Below are 12,462 nucleotides of genomic sequence, written 5' to 3' on the forward strand. Positions count from 1 at the left end.
ATTATATAAAAGCACAGGCTAATTTATTGAAAACAGTAGCAAATTAATTTAATAGCGAAGAAAAGAAAGAATTTGCAAGATTACTGTCAATCGGTACTGAAAATTTAATGGAGCTTAGTTACTCAAATTTTAATGCCGACAATCAGGTTTTATGAGCGTTGCTGCTAACTATTATTTTAAATTAAATTTAATGGAGTGGTGGGATAATAGTTTTAAGTCTGCATTCGGTTTTGTTTTATCAAATCACGTAGCACATTACTCAAAGAACTCCTGTAAGAAAGCTCTGATAGAACTGAAAAATAATCTAAAACGTTACGGGATTAACGAACAAGATTGGCAGATAATAAAAAGCTTTATAAAGAAAGCCGATGACGGGAAAGAGTATATAGTTCCGCCTTAATGGAAAACACGTCAAATTAATGAGACGGCAACAAAGTTATTTGAAAGATAGAGTTTTACGGCAAATGCCTTAGAGCGTTACGTTGTAACAAGGGGAGAAACAAGAGCAAGTGCTCCTCTTGGTGAAGCAGCACGAATGTTAATGCGATTCAAGCAATATCCGAAATTCTATTTAATGAGACCAGTAAAGGATTACAAAGTTAGCACTAAGGCATTATCTGCCATGCTACTTCTTAGCGCTATAGGTGGATATTTATCGATAACCGCCAATAAAATGTAAAATGGAGAGGAAATACCGGAGATTGATGATAGTGTAATAAAGGCTTCTATTTTAAACGGAGGGGGCTTGGATTACACGGAGATTTTATCTTTGGTCGTTATAACAGATACAGTCATAATATATAGCAAACAATGACATCACCTGCTGTTAGTACGGGTATGGATTTATTCTCTATCATGGGAGACGTCAAGGAAGAAAAAATAGAGAAAGCAGGTAAAAAAACTGAAGTGCTACTTCCTTTGGTAACACCTTATAGAAATTTATTTTATTTATCCCCTACGTTAAGAGCAAGTGGAGTGAGTCAGTTTTAATGAAAAATATTTTAATCAATAAAAAAATAGTTGTAAAAGATTTAACTTTTAGTTAAAAAAAAAAAAAAGTAGAAAGTCTTAGACCCGTTATATTATATTCAGTGAAATTTCATTATATTCAGTGAAACTTTTATTGGATGGCATGGAGGTAAGAACCAATTGACGGTCTTGTCGGTTTATTTCGGTCACAGAAAGAGGAAAAAAAGGAAACTTGAAATTTTTATTGCCGAGCAGCAAGAGAAGTTAAATGTTCTTAATAATAATAATAATAATAATAATAATAATAATAATAATAATAATAATAATAATAATAATAATAATAATAATAATAATAATAATAATAATAATAATAATAATAATAATAGTAATAATAATAATAATAATAATAATAATAATAATAATAATAATAATAATAATAATAATAATAATAATAATAATAATAATAATAATAATAATAATAATAATAATAATGATAATAATAAAGAAAAACAGCAAGTTGGATTTTAACAAAATTTAGATGGTTGTTTAAATTCAATTTGTTCACATGCAGCATGAATTAGATATACGTCGAGAAGCAATAGATGTAGGTCGAGCTGAAGCTAACTGATTAAACGTCTTTTTACAAAATGAACAAAGTGAAGTTAATAAAGAGAAGGGATTAGTGACAGAAAACGAAAAAAAAAGCAACTTTTTTTTACGATAGCGAATTAAAATCAGAACGACTAAAAGTTCGTAACCTACAAAATGAAGTCAGCCAATACAAAGAATTGTTAGCAGAAAGACAAAATAAAATTTTTACCTTAGAAATTAAGTTAAATAATACCTCGATAGAAAGAATTGGCAAAGTCAGTTTATGGGAGAACAAGTAAAAGTTCTCATTACTTGTTCGACTGCTCGTTACCTATTTATTTTTAGCTTTATATATCGGTGTAAAATTAGTATGGACAAATGAAGATAAGGGACTTTTATCTGTAATTATGGGATTTTGTTTCGGTAATTATATGATAAATAAATATAAAACTACGGAAGTGTAAATAAAAACAAGAGACATTAAAGCGCAAGAAAAAGCAAAGGAATTAATTAAGGAATTTGAAATATCTTATTTTTGTTATGCCGGTATAAAGACTATCGTTCACTTTTTAATTAGGCAGTGGTAATTTTCAGAGTTCAGCTTAGTCTCTTTTTTGACCAGCAGTCTATACATAAAGTTACCCTTCTTACATGTTGTAGTTTTTCTTTTACAAGCGCCATCTTCAAACTTTTTATCAAGCGGCTTAGGGTTCATTATCGAAATTGCAAATTTCGAAAATTTTCGATTAAAACGGTACCGAAATACTTCTTTCTTTTCGAAATCTATAAAAACTTATGAAAATAATTGAACTAGCCAAACTAATTTCGAAAATAAAAAAGGAATTTCGAAATGTGAAATTAATTTCGAAATAAAAAAATGTACTTCGAAAAGTGAAATTAATTTCGAAAGAAAAAACAGAATTTCGAAATGTGAAATTAACTTCGAAAAAAAAAAGTGTATTTCGAAAAGTAAAATTAATTTCGAAAGAAAAAACAGAATTTCGAAATGTGAAATTAACTTCGAAAAAAAAAAGTGTATTTCGAAAACTGATTTTAATTTCGAAAGAAAAAACAAAATTTCGAAATGTGAAATTATTTTCCAAAGAAAAAAAAGAATTTCGAAAAGTGAAATTAATTACAAGAAGAAAAAAAAAGAATTTTGGAAAGTTAAATTTATTCCAAAAAGTAATTTTAATACCTTATATTTTATTTGCATAATAATATTAAAATAACCGGGTGCCTAAATAATTTACCACGGGGTTTTTCGGCAAGTATACCTTTTATTATTATTATTATTATTATATATATATATATATATATATATATATATATATATATATATATATATATATATATATGTATGTATGTATGTATGTATATATATATATATATATTATATATATATATAATAATTTGCCATATATACATATATATGAATAATATATATAGATATATATAGATATATTATACATATATATATATATATATATATATATATGGCAAAATAATACTATCTTGGTAAATTTAAGGTGGCACACAACTGAAAACAAGTTGTTTTTTTTAGTAATCAAAATTATGATTTTTTTTTTTTTTGATGAGAATAAATTTATATTAAAATGAAATAAAAAACAGCTAATTTTTTTTTTTAATTTTACTATCCATAATGGCCAAAAATGTGTTGTAAAACACGTGTTTTTAGTAAATCTTTAAAACCTAATAACTTGATTTTGCCTCAACAACTCGAACTAAAATTTTTAGTTATGTAACAAAAAGATTGCTAAGGTATAAATATAACTGTTTGAAATCGCTGTAAATCTCATCTAAATAATCCCAAGAGAGTAATTAGCCGTTTACATTGCAACAATGGTTTCATATACGTGCGTTACAGGCCTTAAAGGAATTGCATATTATAACTTTTAAATTATATCATTTAGGAAAAGCGCACGAACTTTTATGTAAATTCTATAAAATTTTATAAAGTTCTATAAAGTTCTATAAAAATTCTAAATCTAAAGTTTAAACTTACGTTATGCAAATTTAAAATTAAAGTGTTTAAACTGGTGTTGTTATCGACTAAGACTAAATCGACTAAAAGTCGAAATTAGTCGACTTTGAAAAATCTAAGAGTCGATGTAATCGACTTTGGATTTTCTACTAATCGACTAAAAGTCGATTTAGTTAAATAGTAGTACTTATACATGTATTTCTAATATCTTTTTATTTGATTGAACATTATAAATCTTTTTAATTTTATTTTGTTAACAAAAGCAAATATGACTGTTGAATAGAATGTAGTTTTTTCAGAGCCGGAATAAAATATTTACTCCCTTTCCTTTCATATTAAATTGAAAATTAAAATATAGCATCTCCCTCCATCATATTAATTATTGAATGAAGATGCTTTTAAGCATCTTCATTCAATAATTAATAAGTAAAAATTTGAATAGTAAAAATTTTAAAAATTCTACGTTCAAAATTTACAATTTAAATTGTAAACAAAAACACTTTAGTAGCTTTTGCTATAGGTAGGTTTTATTCACTTTGAGAGGGCTAATATTTTATATGAAACATTTCACCGTGTAGAGGTAAGTGGTCATTCGCAAATTATGTCACGCAAAAAACTTTTCAGATCCCCCTTCTCCCTTTTCCGCAAAATGTCACAAAATATCAAACCCCTATCTTATCCTGAGCGTTTTAATCCCTGTAAAAGAACCTTTGGGGTTCTAATCCCTGCAAAAATATTTCGAAGCAAATTTTAGAATTTCGAAGGTAAAAAATCGTTTCGGTATTATTTTCAGAATTTCGAAATCGCAAAAACATTTCGAAGCAAATTTTAGAATTTCGAAGGTAAAAAATCGTTTCGGTATTATTTTCAGAATTTCGAAATCGCAAAAACATTTCGAAGCAAATTTTAGAATTTCGAAGGTAAAAAATCGTTTCGGTATTATTTTCAGAATTTCGAAATCGCAAAAACATTTCGAAGCAAATTTTAGAATTTCGAAGGTAAAAAATCGTTTCGGTAATATTTTTAGAATTTCGAAATCGCAAAAATATTTCGAAACAAATTTGACAATTTCGAAATGAAAAAATCGTTTCGATGCAAAATTAATTAGTTTGAAATTATTTCGAACTTACCGAAACAAAAATAGAGTTTCGAAAACTTTTTTTCTTATCGAAAAATCAACTTTTGCTTCCGTGAAGAACCTTAAAGCGGCTTGCTCAGTGTGGCTGTACTAAATTAAGCAGGAAAAAAAAGTTAAACAAATTAGCTTACCCCAATTGTAAAGAAGATTTCAAGTTTTTCTTTAAATTTTCTCGTGTTATACAGTACTTTTTTAATCGTATTGTCTAGTTAAATCACTTGTTGCATTGTTATTTTGTGTTTGTTAATATCTGTTGCTTAATGTTTTTACAGTTTTTACACACAATCAAATAGCATTAATGCTGCTTTACTGGAATTAAGAATTTCTTATCACTGGCAGATAGCATATTTTTAAATTCAGGAATATTCACATACTGCATCGGACAGCTAGATGCAATAATCCATTCATAAACTGCAAGAATTCGGTCAATATACTCTTCAGAATCTGTAAACCATTTACCGGCTCTCTTGTCAATAAACTCCCGTAATGTATGTACTTTCGCACCTCCACGAGCTGAATCACTTAGTTTCTGTTCCTTTGCCAATTTGTTATTTCTCCTTTCATCATCACTTATTTTAAATTCTTTATAAAATTCTGAATAACAAGTTGTAAGGTCAGTACTTAAATTTGTTGCATTTTTTCCACTTACTTCGAAACCACAAACTTTCAGTTTTTTATCACCCATAATACACATACTTTTATATTTCTGTGACAAATAAATACAAAACTCATGAATGCCGCTTTCTCTTCTCCTTCCAAGCTCTTCTTCTTATATTTGTTTCTCGTTCGCAGTTTACTTTCAATTCTGACAGTCCTTCATTTAAATATAGTTTAAAGAATTTATGTTGTGTGCTGTTTATTTCATATTAGTTCATGCTGATGAGACTCAGTGATTTCCTGTTTCAACCAAAACTATTTTACAGACAATACTATTTAAAGGCCAATTTTTTGTTCAGTGTTTTAATCTTCAACCTTTGAATCAAGATAATCACTTAAAGTGAGGATGTATACTTGCTTAACTTAAATCACTTAAATCAAATAAGTAAAGTAAAGTTTTGTATTATTTTATTACTTAAAGCTTATTAAGTAATAAAATAAAAAGGAAACCCCTCTGATTACTTCAGCTTTTATTACTTTAAAAGAATTTATTTTTGCAACCTTTTAAGTTATAGGTTGAAATTCTGTTCAGAAATTTAAAATAGAAATCAAGCAGAAAACAACTTTGGTGAAAATTTTTTATTAATAAAAGAGCTTTTAATAGGCAGGATGCTTGTTCATGTTTTTTAACCATTAATTTATATTGAAGTTAAACAAAACTGTTTGAAAAACATTTTGATTAACTTCAAAAAGAAATTACAAGTATTCTTCACAAAATTGTATTCAAAATGCTCTAGTTATTAGTTCTGCTCTCTTTTATTTTCAAAGAAAAGTTATCTGAAAAAAAAAAATTGGTTTTTTATGATATTGTCAACAAAAATTTTATTCTAAATCTAAGATGTCAAAATATCAATTAAACTTGTTCAAACTTCTATCCTTTTTTAAGCTAAAAAATTAATCCGAAGAAAGTCAGTTTTTAAATTGAATCAGAATTTGTTAGTACTAAAACAAATTAGTTTTTATTGGTGACTTTTTCAAAACTTTGAAAATTTTCAAAATCTTTTTACTTGGTTTCCACTATACATATTTAATTCCTGTATTAGCAGCATATTTAATTCCTGTATTAGCAGCATATTTAATTCCTGTATTAGCAGCATAAGGACTTAAATATCAATCAACTTAATTAAACATAGAGTAGTATTTTAACCTATAAATTTTAACCATATCGTTTTAGTTATATCAGTACTAAAACAAATAAGTTTTTATTGGTTACTTTTTAAAGAGACAAAGCAACATTTCAAACTCATGTGGTGAAAGCTCTCTCTTCAGAGTAAACTCTAGTTATAACAAAATCAGTATCATTTCTATCCTTGTCCAAAGACAAGACTTGAACTAACTAAATTTTCATATTTTATTATTATTATTATTATTATTATTATTATTATTATTATTATTATTATTATTATTATTATTATTATTATGTATATTATTATTATTATGTATATTATTATGTAAATTATTATGTATATTATTATTACTATTATTATTACTATTATTATTATTTTTGTTATTATTATTATTATTATTATTATTGTTATTATTATTATTATTATTATTATTATTATTATTATTATTATTATTATTATTATTATTGTACATTAAATATTTTAAAGCTTAGAATATTCTTTTGACAGTTCTAATGGCTGACATTCCTGGTAAAACCATTGTTAATCAAAGAATTGTTGACTTCCAAGACACTGATAGTTATCGACACCATGCTACTGATACTAACAATGCACCAGCAACTTTTTCGGATCAAGAAGGTATGATATAAAATATTTATTTTAGATTTTCTACTTTTACCATCTTGTTTTCACAAATAATTATAGTTTTTCTTTTTACCTAAATGTTTCAACTTTTTCAATTCTACCATATGTATTTATTGTAATTATATTGTTATTGTAAAAAAGTATATGAAAATTATTTAATTGATTTGTAAGTTTCAAACTACTTCAAACAATACTCAATTTTCAACTTTCAAACAATTTTCACTGTTACATAAGTTTAATTTGAGTCTTGACTAAAATATTTAGAGTTGAAATTTATGCTATTTTATGCTATATTATGTATGTATTTATGTATGTATGTATGTATGTATGTATGTATGTATGTATGTATGTATGTATGTATGTATGTATGTATGTATGTATGTATGTATGTATGTATGTATGTATGTATGTGTGTGTATGTATGTATGTATGTATGTATGTATGTTTTCCTTTATTTTGATTTTCCCTACCATGTCCCAAGCTGTAAAGATGCTGTATATTGTGGTAAAATTGTAGATGGAAGAAAAGATTTTAAACCCAAACATATTTTAATGTATAACTTCACAAAAATCCTTAGAAATATAAATTGTATTGATAAATTGTAATGGCCATTTCTACTGCTGCAATGCAAAATACTGACACTAAAGTTTATTGAAGTTTATCAATTCCTAAGGTTGTAATAATAGTAATATTATGCTGCAAAACACTTAATCAACATTGTATAAAGTATATCCTGTATATTAAATAAAAAATTTGCCTATAAGTTCTTCCTTAGATGTAAAAGCTAAAAAGATGTAAAAAGAGGTAATGATAATTTATATTTATTTCTACATGTACATAAATTTTTGTCAGAGTTTCATTAAAAATATAAGATGGTAATCAGGAAAAAATGTGTGAAAAAAATTGAAAATTTTTGTATGCTAAAATTTATCAATGCATTGCTTAAGATATTTTTAAAGTGTTTATGAAAAAAATGTTGTCTTATAGAAATAAATGTTTTAATCCTCTTTCTAATTATTTGAAACCTTTTTGTATGTTTAAATAACAATTTTTGTATGTTTATATAACAATTTGTAATGGCTCAGTATTTAATCATGTTTTTTTTGGAAATCCTCAAGTTAAGTCAAAAAAAAAGTCAATATGAATTTAAATAACATACTAAAAGCTTCATTATTTCAAAGGGCTTTAGAGAAGTTAAAATTTTAGAAGGCATTTTCAAAATAAATAAGTTTTTAAAGCAGAGGTTAAGAAGTGTTTTTTTTGAAGATTGTGCTGTCAATTTTTTTTTTCCTTAGAAAACTACTAATTCTAAAACAATATAATAATTTGACTTTTATTTAAAAAAATAATTTTATTTTTATTTAAAAAAATAATTAAAAAAATTTTAAGCATAAATTTTAAAAATATTAAAAAAATATTTTGGAATAAAAAAATAAAATTAAAAATAAAAAATAAAAACTGTATAATAATCTTTAAGAAAATAATTTTTTTGAGCATCAACCATGTTAATTATATAAATTTTTTTCTTGGCTTAAATCTAGATACAGATGAAAGAGTTAGAAAAATTCTGGTTGAGCAAGTATCATCTGACTGGATGAGATTTGCTCATATTGTTTGTTTGAATGGGTTTTACAGCATTGTAGAAGAAATTCAGAACAAGAATAACAACAATCAATTAAAACTGAAAATGTTTCTTCAAAGGATTAATGAAATCAATCCACTAAACTTTAATGAAATGATTGCAAACTGTCTTTATACTCTTAAAGGATATGATATTTTGTTGTGTGTGGCCTTGGATGGTAAGAGATTAAATTTCCTCTTATTATAGTTAGAGAGTGCAACATTTTATCTGTATGATGATTTGTTGCTAAAAAATCATTTGATAGAGTTTCTATATTTCTAGGAAAATTTTCTGAATTAAATTAAAGCTTTTCTTAGTTCTAAGGTAATAAACTTAACAGTTTTTTTTTGGGGGGGAAATTTCCATATATGTTAAGTAACAATAGAGAGTTAATTGTGATGTTTAAGCGCATTGTGTAGTTTTTTTCATTTTTACTTTTAGTTTTTAAATCTGTAGTTTAAATTATTTTTAATAGCATAAGATCAAGAGATATATTACTATTTAGCTATTCTATTCAAATCTTTTGATATAAAATAGTTGTGTTTGTAGTAAGCTCAGGCGTCTCAAAATTATTTTTGTTACAAGACATTGCGATACGAGATTTCAAAATGACACTGAGTTTCTAGAATAATTTCGATCGAGATCATGATTTTCACAAGTTTCGAGAATTTGTTTTGAAACAAGATTCTCAATTGAGAATTGGCCACAAAATTTCCCTTCTCGAAACATGACAATGTTACAAGAAAAACGAGAAATTGACGAGATTTAAAATATTTTTTTGATGTTTTTCGAGATATTACGAGACAAGTTTTCTAATTTTTCAAATATATTGAAAATTATTGGAACAAAAGGTTTTTTGTTCATTTTTGTACCTAAATTTTGATTAAAATAACAAAACACTATTTCAATGGCCATCTTAGCAGTCATTGGTAGTCCTCATTGTGAAACATTCGACTCTTTTTTCAGTTTCTACCAGATTGAAGGGAAGAACTTGGCAATTTCTATGTCTCCTCGTAGGTGCTCTTTGTCCTGCGGCTTATACTCCATGTATGCATCAATGTTTTTGGCTTTCTCAGGTGTTGATTGTCCTACCAACTTCCTCTTTTTAACGCCTCTATCCAAGACTTTAGGTGTATGTTCTCCTTGTTCTTGCTCCTATCGCTCATCTTCGTTGTATAACTAAAAATTAAAAAAAGTAATAATAAGTAGCTTTTTTTGTAAAAACTAAAAAGGTTTTGGATTCATAAGTAAACAAAAGAAAAATGATTCAAAAATCCTAAATCAACAATGAAATAATTAATATTCAATAAAAAGAGTTTATTAAAGATAAATTAAAAAGATTTAAAACAACAATTCACCAGCTTTAGATTCTGATAGGTAACATCTCCTTGGCGCTTTTTCTCTGCCTTTTCTTTTTCCAAAGACAGCTAGACCACAGAGTGAGAACTAATGATGTGACACCTCATACCACTGGTGTTTCCATCTGTAAGCTTGGAGATATGGCCACAGTTGTCAATGTTGCACTTCGCAAAAACTTTCTCAGTGCCATTCTCAATGACTCTTTCCTCAGTAAAGTGCTTCCATATTTCTGTCCTTGGACGAACCATGTTGTCAGAGTAAAAGTATGAAATCAAATATCACTATCAAAACCAAAAAAAATTTTCAAAAAAAATTTTTCCAGGACAATAATTAATCCAATCATTAAAAAGTTCCAGGAACTACAAAAGAAAACTTGCACTTTCCCCAAAAATGATTACCAAAGTTTGTACTGCAATTAGCCAATTGCTTCAATATGACATTTCATCTACATGACAATTCAAACTTGTAAGTGTAAATATAACTGTAAAATCTCGAGGATTGAAAACTGATCCTTTAAAGAGACTATGTATTTAAACTAATACAAATACAAGAGTGTCTATGCTGCTCCACCAACAGAATATATAATAAAAAGGAAGTCTGTGGAGAGCACGCACCAATAAATTAACCATTAGTAATAATAACAATATTTAGTTTACAAATATCACATTTAACAACACCCACTTACAGTAATTAAATAATAAATATCATTTTCCACATGCTCCTTTACAATAATTAAAATATTACTGTCACTTTTAACAATAACTGTTTATTTTACTGATATCATTCACTTTTAACTTTGTCATCTTATTAAAAAACTAAAAAAAATTTTTAAGTAATGAACTAAAGTAAAAAGACACAACAAATTAAATGATAAATTATAAAAATATTTAGTGATAAAGTGTTTTCTTACCTGATCCTTTGTAAAAAAGATGATAATATTGTTGAATAACAAAAAAATATATATTTAATATAATTTGAACTAGTTTCATTAAACTTTTAAAGTTTTTTAACTTTTAGCTCTGTTTACATTGCAAAAAAAAAAAAATCAATAACAATTCAGCTGTCACGCGTGTCAATTGTCTTAAAAATGTGTACTTTGTACGGATTAACTAATTTATCCCTTTTTTTTTTTTGACAAACCATTACGAGAAACTTGTAATATCTCATAATATCTTGAAATTTTCGCTTTATCTTGAAATGAAGTAATTACAAGATTCTCGTAACTAATCTCAAAAAGAATCTCGTAACTCTTGAAAGAAACTGAAAAAATTCTGAAATTTTTGAGATATTTTGGTGAGTTTTCAAACCCAATCTCGTAACTTCTTGTATCATCTCGAAATAAAAATCTCGATTGAAAATTCTCAAAATGTTTCAAGACGGCTGAGCTTAGTTTATAGCCACTCTGACTGAATTTACAATGTCAATTAAGTGCAGTTAAGATCCATTTGTAATGAATGTATCAAATTTTACTATCATTATATAACTGTATTGTTGGTGCTCATACTTTTTATGATTCAGATAATATTTGGAATAAATATTATGTTTTCAGTCACTTTTTAGACATTTTTATTACTTCATCATTTACTTTTTTATAAGAATGTTGTTTTTCCAGATATTGCAATTAGCATGAATAAGAGTTTTTACTGTTGCCAAAAAATTTCAATTGTCTACTCGTTTCTATAAATTGACAATAAGTTGAGGCATACAGCAAACTGTGGTATAGCTGTCACAAAGTATAGATTATCAAATCTTATATTTTTATTGTGAAATGGCAAATGGCAGCTGCGATCTGCTTAAAAAGAATCTTTGTAAATGGTTGATATGGTTTTATTGTAGTTTCTCTTCAGAACTACTGTATCCATGACTTAAGTTGAATTGCAATTACTTATATTCTTTTAGAGTTTTACAAGTAATGTACAGCCAAAGAATTCAAAACAAGTTTATATATGCATGCATTAAAATTAAAGTTTTAAGTTTTAATGCCTCAGAATATTGCAGTACACTGCAGTACTAAAATTTAATTAGTAATGCAATTATTTTTTTTTTTTAATAGTTATAAATAAACATCCAGAGTGTTAAAAATATGTAGAGTTTCACCAGGACTTAGTGTAAATTTTATGCTATTTTTAGTTTTCAATTTTTCAATATTTAATTTTTTTGCCTTGATGTCCCAAACTCTTTCTTAACAGAATAATATATCAATAACTTTCCATGATGCTAGCTTGATTGCCTTGAAATTGCTGATGTTATCAAGTTCCATTTTTAATTTTTAAAAATTCTTAAAGCTGTAATTATATAATATGCTCCATCCACTAAATTCTTCACAGCTTGAATATTCTCTTACAGATGAATT

General features: G+C 26.2%; 1 protein-coding gene across 1 annotated transcript in view; it reads left to right on the forward strand.

Annotated features, from left to right (window-relative positions):
* Positions 1–4,764: 4,764 nt before the first annotated feature.
* The window catches only part of LOC145191815 (uncharacterized), a 37,162-nt gene continuing 29,464 nt past the window's right edge, over positions 4,765–12,462 (forward strand). Inside the window, exons 1-3 of the mRNA XM_090076280.1 lie at positions 4,765–4,841; positions 6,995–7,123; positions 8,671–8,928. Of these exons, the coding sequence (XP_089932406.1) occupies positions 7,000–7,123; positions 8,671–8,928 (382 nt within the window). The 5' untranslated portion in view covers positions 4,765–4,841; positions 6,995–6,999. The remainder of the gene's footprint in view (positions 4,842–6,994; positions 7,124–8,670; positions 8,929–12,462) is intronic.

Source organism: Hydra viridissima, unplaced genomic scaffold (assembly GCF_058129835.1).
Source record: "Hydra viridissima isolate aposymbiotic clone 2 unplaced genomic scaffold, HvirCarnegie_v1 scaffold_1, whole genome shotgun sequence".
NCBI lineage: Eukaryota > Metazoa > Cnidaria > Hydrozoa > Anthoathecata > Hydridae > Hydra > Hydra viridissima.